The sequence below is a fragment of the Papaver somniferum genome, chromosome 7 (genome assembly GCF_003573695.1).
Source record: "Papaver somniferum cultivar HN1 chromosome 7, ASM357369v1, whole genome shotgun sequence".
Lineage (NCBI taxonomy): Eukaryota > Viridiplantae > Streptophyta > Magnoliopsida > Ranunculales > Papaveraceae > Papaver > Papaver somniferum.
The window spans coordinates 41234318-41241508 of record NC_039364.1 but is presented as its reverse complement, the minus strand read 5'-3'; the positions used below and the strand labels follow the sequence as shown (position 1 = coordinate 41241508).

The 7191-nt window shown below is 33.3% G+C and overlaps 1 protein-coding gene across 1 annotated transcript; it reads right to left on the bottom strand.

Moving 5' to 3' along the window:
* Positions 1-227: 227 nt before the first annotated feature.
* Positions 228-1206, bottom strand: LOC113294558. Its single transcript, XM_026542951.1, has 3 exons — positions 995-1206; positions 773-911; positions 228-710 (listed from the first exon to the last, which is right to left on the bottom strand). The coding sequence occupies exons 1-3, from the start codon at positions 1204-1206 to the stop codon at positions 228-230; spliced, it is 834 nt and encodes a 277-aa protein (XP_026398736.1).
* Between the last annotated feature and the right edge of the window lie 5985 nt (positions 1207-7191).

The following is a 7191-nucleotide window of genomic DNA, read 5'->3' as shown; positions in this document are numbered from 1 at the left end:
CTAAATTGGTTTGGCTTCTTTGCTCCTTGAATTTTAGGTAATAATACCAAGAAATTAGAATTTAGGCCCTTTGGAATGTATATTCTTCTCCAATTGTATTGAATATCTTTAACAAAATCATCTTGAATTATGTTCCAACATTCTTTATAAAACATGCCTGAGAAGCTATCAGGTCCTGGTGCACTGTCTGAGTCCATATCAAAAACTGCTTTCTTAATTTCTTCTACTTATGGAATTGCATCAAGCATTGCTTGGTCTTCATCTGTAACCATTTTAGGAATTACCTCTAGGAGTGAGTCATTGACTTGAACTTCTTGAAATTGAAATCTTTTTTCAAAAAATTGGACAAGAGTTTCAGCTATTCTTCTTTGATCTGATATTAGATTACCTGAGTCATCTTTCAACTCACATATCATGTTTTTTGTTTGCCTAATCTTAATATTAGAATGCAAGAAATTAGTATTAGATGATCCTTCCTTGATCCACTGTATTCTAGATTTCTGCTTCATCATTGTACTATATTGAACTTCCCTTGAGTTGAATTCATTTTCAGCTATAACCAAATCTTGCAGAGAAATTTCATCATTAGGATTTTTATCTGAAATGAGCACTTTTTCCCTTACCTTTTCCTCTGCTTCTTTAATTTTTACACGAACATTTCCAAATACATTCCAGTTCCACTCCTTCAAAATTGCTTTTAATCTCGTCAGCTTTTGTATAAAACATAAGGAGGATCACCATTTAAGGATGCAGACCAACTGTCTTCTACTACCTTCATAAATTCAGGGTGTTCCAACCACATCTTTTGAAATCTTAAAGGAACATTGCATGGTTTTGGTATATTAGCACAACCTCCCAGTAGAGGGGAGTGATCTGAAGCTATTCTAATTCCAACTTGGTATTCCCAATCACTGTATACATTTAACCATTCCATGTTAAAAACTGCTCTATCAAGATTGCACAAAATTCTTTGTTACCTTGCTGACAGTTAGACCAAGAAAAATCCAGTCTAATTTTGGTTGCTTGCAGCAACTCACAAGTATTCAAACAATCATTAAAATCCAGCATTGATCTTCTTGAAAGGGATCTACCTCCCATTTTTTCTTCCACAAATAAGACAACATTAAAATCACCCAAAATAAGCCGAGGTTTCTTGAGTTCACTAATTAACTGCATTTCTGACCATAAGAATCTTCTCTGCACCATGTTAACATGTGCATGGACTCCAGAGACTAACACGTCACCCACTGCAACTGTGATCATTTGACTTGTTATTGAAACAATTGTCGGAGTAGATATTGATTTGATCCAAAATAACCAAATGTTAATTTTATGATTTTAAATTTCATTATGAATCACCATCTGTTGCATACCTTTTTTTTTTATAGGAAATGAGATCAAAATGTTACAGAATTGTTATCTAACTCCAAGTCCTGCATAAGAAGTATCTGAAGACAAACTTGTTCTTGCATGTTTTGCTAAAGTATCTGCACAAGAGTTTGTTGTTCTCTTGACAGATTTATAGACCCATTTATTAATTGACTGAAGATTAACTAGACAGTCCTGAATAATGCTACTTGTAGTCCAACTAATACTAGAAAAAGAGTCATTAATGGCTGACACAATATTACTACTATCCGATTCTAAGTGCAGATGTTGAATTCCTTTTTCTATATCCCAATCTGCTGCTTCCAAAACAGCCAGAGCTTCAGCTTGTTCTTCATATACTGCTGAGACATTTGAGCTTTTTGCTGCTCCAAACTCACCTGCACAGTTTCTCAATATTAGCCCAATGCCTTCAATATTTGAATTATCATTCTTATCAAATGAAGCATCTACATTTATTTTTTCCCATCCAGAATCTGGACATTCCCAGCAAGTGGGTATTATAATTATAGATTTATTGACAAAGTGTTGTTAGCAACAAACATTTCCCATTCGGTAATGTTCTTGTGGGCATTATGATTATATCCTCTGGATTCACCTGCAGTTTATCAAAGACAACAGTACATCTGTATTTCCACACAATCCACATGCTGAAAAAAATAAATCTTAGAGATTTTTGGAAAGTTTCACAGTGAAAGCTATCTGTTTCATACCTGGCAGATTCAATTTATTGCAAAAAGAAGCAGAACACTTTATTTTTGGTTCGGAAATCCATACTAAAGTTGGATTAAATTGACTAACTAAATATTTTAACTTCTGCTGGTCCCTGGTTCTCTAAGGCCTCTTATGTTCCAAAAAATAGTCTTCATTGAGTGATATGGAGGTTTTTTGGACCTCCCTTACCAACATTTCTTCTGAAATTATACTTGACAGCAGCTGGATTACTTAGTTTATCATTCTTGCCTTGAGAAGCATTACCAACAACTGTATTATGTAACTTTTCATTAGAATTATTTTCCCCTGAATTTGGTTCTTAACTATCTCACATGGAGATTGTTGTGTTTCTGAAGTATTAATAGCTGAAGTCCAAGAAGTATAAACAACTGGCTCTGTGGTAACTTTACCAGAACCACCATCAACAAATTTGACTATACTTTTCTCCAATTCTGTGGTATCAGCTAAATGAATCAATTTTTGTGGCTCAATTTCAGCTATAATTTCTTCATCCGCACTAAGATCATCATTATCGGTTTGCTGAGGTTGTTCCAAAACCTTGAATCTACCTCCAGTCTTAAGAGAATCTGAATTACTGTGTTTCTGATGAGAAACTGGAGTTACAATACTTGAAATTATTGAGTCAACTACTAGTTGTTGATGATTGGAAACAGATTTTGAAGTACTTCCTTGCACCATTTCAATAGTATGACTAACCTCATCTTCAGACCTATTACAAATATCAAAAGGAATCATATACTCTTTGGGCTGAGTTGTTCTGTTCTCTGTTGAGTAGGTTTTTCAACTAATTGATTCTTAGTTATTAAGATATTTAATTCGCGAAGTAAACATACGAAAAAACTAATCATATTAAATGAATACAATCAAATACTTCCCCTATTTTATTAGTTGAGTTGTTCTTGTTCTCTGTTGAGTAGGTTTTTCAACTAATTAATTCTTAGTTATTAAGATATTTAATTCGCGAAGTAAACATACGGAAAAACTAATCATATTAAATGAACACAATCAAATACTCCCCTTATATACTATTTTTCAGTTCTGTTTATAGTCATATATTTTCTCAATAGATTCTCAAATATATATCCTTAATTATTTTTAATTACAAATTCATTTTCAGTGGTATCCTAGTTAAAATCACAAAGAGTATTCGTTGATAAGAAAACGAATATGATTGATACCTTTTATTTTACATATATATATTTTTAATCTTAAAAAGGAAAAAAAATATTTCTTCCTTTTTATTTCTTATTTTAAATAGATTTAGGCAATTTTTGGTCATTCTTAAGTGTAATCTAGGAAATCCCGTGCTCTTCTAAACGTTGAAAAAGTGGACTAAATTTATGAAACAGAGGGAGTAATTACGTACAGTAAAACTTGAAAGATAAACAAGAGACTGAATAACCAAACCAATAAAATAATAGAATATCATGTTCATGACTTCAAGTTACATCCTTAACTAGTAAGAGGAATTAGCTCATCTTGGATTTCTGAAAATCCATGAAAAATATACAAGAAAGTAAGTAAGAAATCCCTAGAGATTGAGGGGTTAAATTCACAACACCAATTGTTAGAGCACTTCTCGGTCAAACTCGCATGTGTTGCTATCTCAAGCATGTTTGTCAATGTTAGTGATCAAAACTATAAGTCTTGATTACTAGTCTCTTATAGCTAAGTCATGCACTAGGATAGTAAGTGTAGTTGAGCTCAAGGACTTCATGGCAATTCATCATACAAGGAGAAGATCTACTCAAGGAACCGGTGGAACTTCTTGACAAAAAGGTATGTGGAGACTTGAACTTATCTGTCACTCAAAAGTCTATCTATTCTATCTCCTACTCTTTGAGACAAAAGTCGTATGCTATACATATAGACTATATCATACACATTTGGTATTTCGAGCCGAGTATACCTCGCCAATCTATATCTCGAAATATGTGTTGGTAAGCTTTTCGCTTTGTAGGATCAGAATCTCGCAACAATTATGTCTCAGCGAAATTACCAATGGTACAACACAATAGCGTCGCAGAATAATTTCAGAAAAGACGTCAGCAAGGAACATGAGAAAGATGTGATAGTCTTGCGAAAATAATAGAGCTTGCAAAGTTAACATTTGTAAGGTTGCGAGAATTTCGCAAACCATATCCGAAAATAAAGGACAGATTAGCTGTCATCCACTATGTATTTCCTTATAAATAGTCATTCGAGTTGTAAAGAAGGGAGATCTTTTTTGAGTAAGAAACAAGTAAATAAGAGAGAGAAAGTTCAGAGCAGAGATCATTCTTGACTTCTTTATCTTTCTTGTAAGAACATTCAGAAATTAATCAATAAAATTAAGAGTGTAAACCTAAAAATGAGCTAATCAATAATGAAATCATATGAGGGGTGTAGTGTAGGATTTCCTGCAACTACATAATGGCGCTAGAAACAGGGACGAGTTGAAGATTATTCTAGAAAAAGCTAAAGATTGATATTGAGATTTGTGAAAATTTAAAGTGATTGATTAAGAATTTTTCATAATTTCTTGCAATATGTCTTCTTTTTGGCTTAGTTGGAAGAATAACTAGTGCTTTGAATAGCGATGATTGTGACTACACATAGCTATTATTTTCATCTTCTTGTTTTTAGGTTTTTTGGTTTAAAATTATAAAACTATTTGGAGGATGATGTCTTGCAATATTTTTGATTTTGTTATATTGCAACTTGTTATGGGATATTTGTGTTTACGTCCGTGAACGTCGTTGTCCCATATTTTTTTCAAAAGTAAAGTCGTTTATGATCGGTATTCATGTATTGGTTTAAGAATGAATAGACTTTTGACATACACAAAAGTTAAGCCTATATTGTCAACCCTTGACGAAAGATAGGTTAAAATCTTTTGTATCCAAGGATTATTTTTATTGTATATGCTTGTGCAAAAGAATTAATCTTTGTGTATTCCACGGTATAGATCTTCATTGATCCATCTTTTTGTATTACCGTGAGGCTCCTTGACGTGTCTTATGTTGAGAACGATACAACTAAGTTGATTATTTTTGATTAGCTTGGTTGGTTGTTCCGTGAGATACGTTATGTTGAGCATTTAGAACTAAATTAATCATCTCCTTGGTTATTTAGTTATTACTCCACAAGTTCTCTTGTGTTGAGTACATGAACGATTAATCCAATCACTCTCTTGTATGATTAACTTAGTCGTTGCTCCGTAAGTTTACTTATGTTGAGCACAATGAATTAAATTGATCACTTTTGTGGTTAATTTGATTATGTATTCCGATTAGATTATTCGTGGGTTTACTTGTGAATAATTTGATTGAGTGTTGGATATAAAAATCATTCTCATGGTTTTGGTGTCCAATAAAATCCTTCTTTTCTCTTGATATTAAGGTCGCTCGTTGTTGTTCCCTTGGGAATGACATCTAATGGGGGAGAGTTCTTTTGAACTTGTACTTAATGGTCATATCTTGAGGGGTGTGCGACTATGGAATTTTAGAGGGGTTATCTTGTATCTTTAAACTCCTTGATGAATGTTGTTATCTTCGGCTATATGATTGCATCTAAATAAGATGATGTGTGTTTCTTTCTCTCAGTCATGAAATGTCTCTTACGAAAATTTCATTATGATCCCGTTCTTGTACCTTTGCTAATTTTATTGACAAAAATGGGGAGAATTAATATGTAGTTCACACTACAAATACATATGGTTTTCGGATTATTGTGTAAGGGGGAGTGGTTTTCATGTGAGATGAAGTATTGACTAAGGGGGAGTGATACATATCACCATAGTATTATTATTGAAGTTGTGATACAATTGTACTTTGACACTGTATAATAATACTACGACAATGTATAATAATGATCGAGACCGATGCTTTCTCATTGATCTTCAACAATGGTGATGCTAAACTTACAACCTTTGGGATCATTGGAGTACTTGGAAGTGACGAAGATTTCGAGGAATGTTGAAGATTAGACATGTGGAATATGAGCTACTGAAGTTTCATTATCTTTTTTATATTCCATATGTATTGATAGTTTTGTCACTAAAATTGACAAAGGGGGAGATTGTGAGAGCACTGCTCGGTAAAACTCGCATGCGTTGCTATCTCAAGCATGTTTGTCAATGTTAGTGATCAAAACTATAAGTCTTGATTTCTAGTCTCTTATAGCTAAGTCTCGGACTTGGATAGTAAGTGCAGTTGAGCTCAAGGACTTCATGGCGATTCATCATACAAGAAGAATATCTACTCAAGGAACTGGTGGAACTTCTCGACAAAAAGGTATGTGGAGACTTGAACTTATCTGTCACTCAAAAGTCTATATATTCTATCTCCTACTCTTTGAGACAAAAGTCGTATGCTATACATATAGACTAGATTGTAGGATCAGAATCTCGCAGCAATAATGCCTCAGCTAAATTATTAACAACACAACACAGCAGCACCGCAGAATAACTTCAGAAACGAAATAATAAACGACGTCAGTTAAATCATGAGAAAAATGTGATGGTCCTGCGAAAATTAGAGAGTTTGCGAACATTTGTAAGGTTGCGAGAATGTCGCAAGCCATGTCCGAAAATAAAGGTTAGATTAGCTGTCATCCACTATGTAAAACTCTATATAAAGATCCGATCAGCTGTAAGGAGGGGGGATCTTTTCTGATTGAGAAGCAAGTAAATAGGAGAGAGAAAATCTAGAGAAGTGATTATTCTTGATTCCTTTATCTTTTCTTGTAAGATTGTTCAAAGATTCATCAATAAAATTAAGATTGTTAATCTAAAATGAGTTGAATGTTAATGAAATCTTGTGAGGGGTGTAGTGTAGGATTTCCTGCAACTACATAATGGCGCTAGAAACAGGGAGGGATTGAAGATTATTTTAGAAAAAATTGAAGATTAATATTGATATTTGTGAAGATTTGGAGTGATTGATTAATAATTTTACATAATCTCTTGCAATTCATTAATATTGAAGAAATGGCTAGAAGAAGAAATACATCAGAACAACCAACTACTGTTAGAAGAAGCAAGAGAATTGCTGGAAGGGAAAGAAGTGAAATGGGAGAATCAACTAGAAT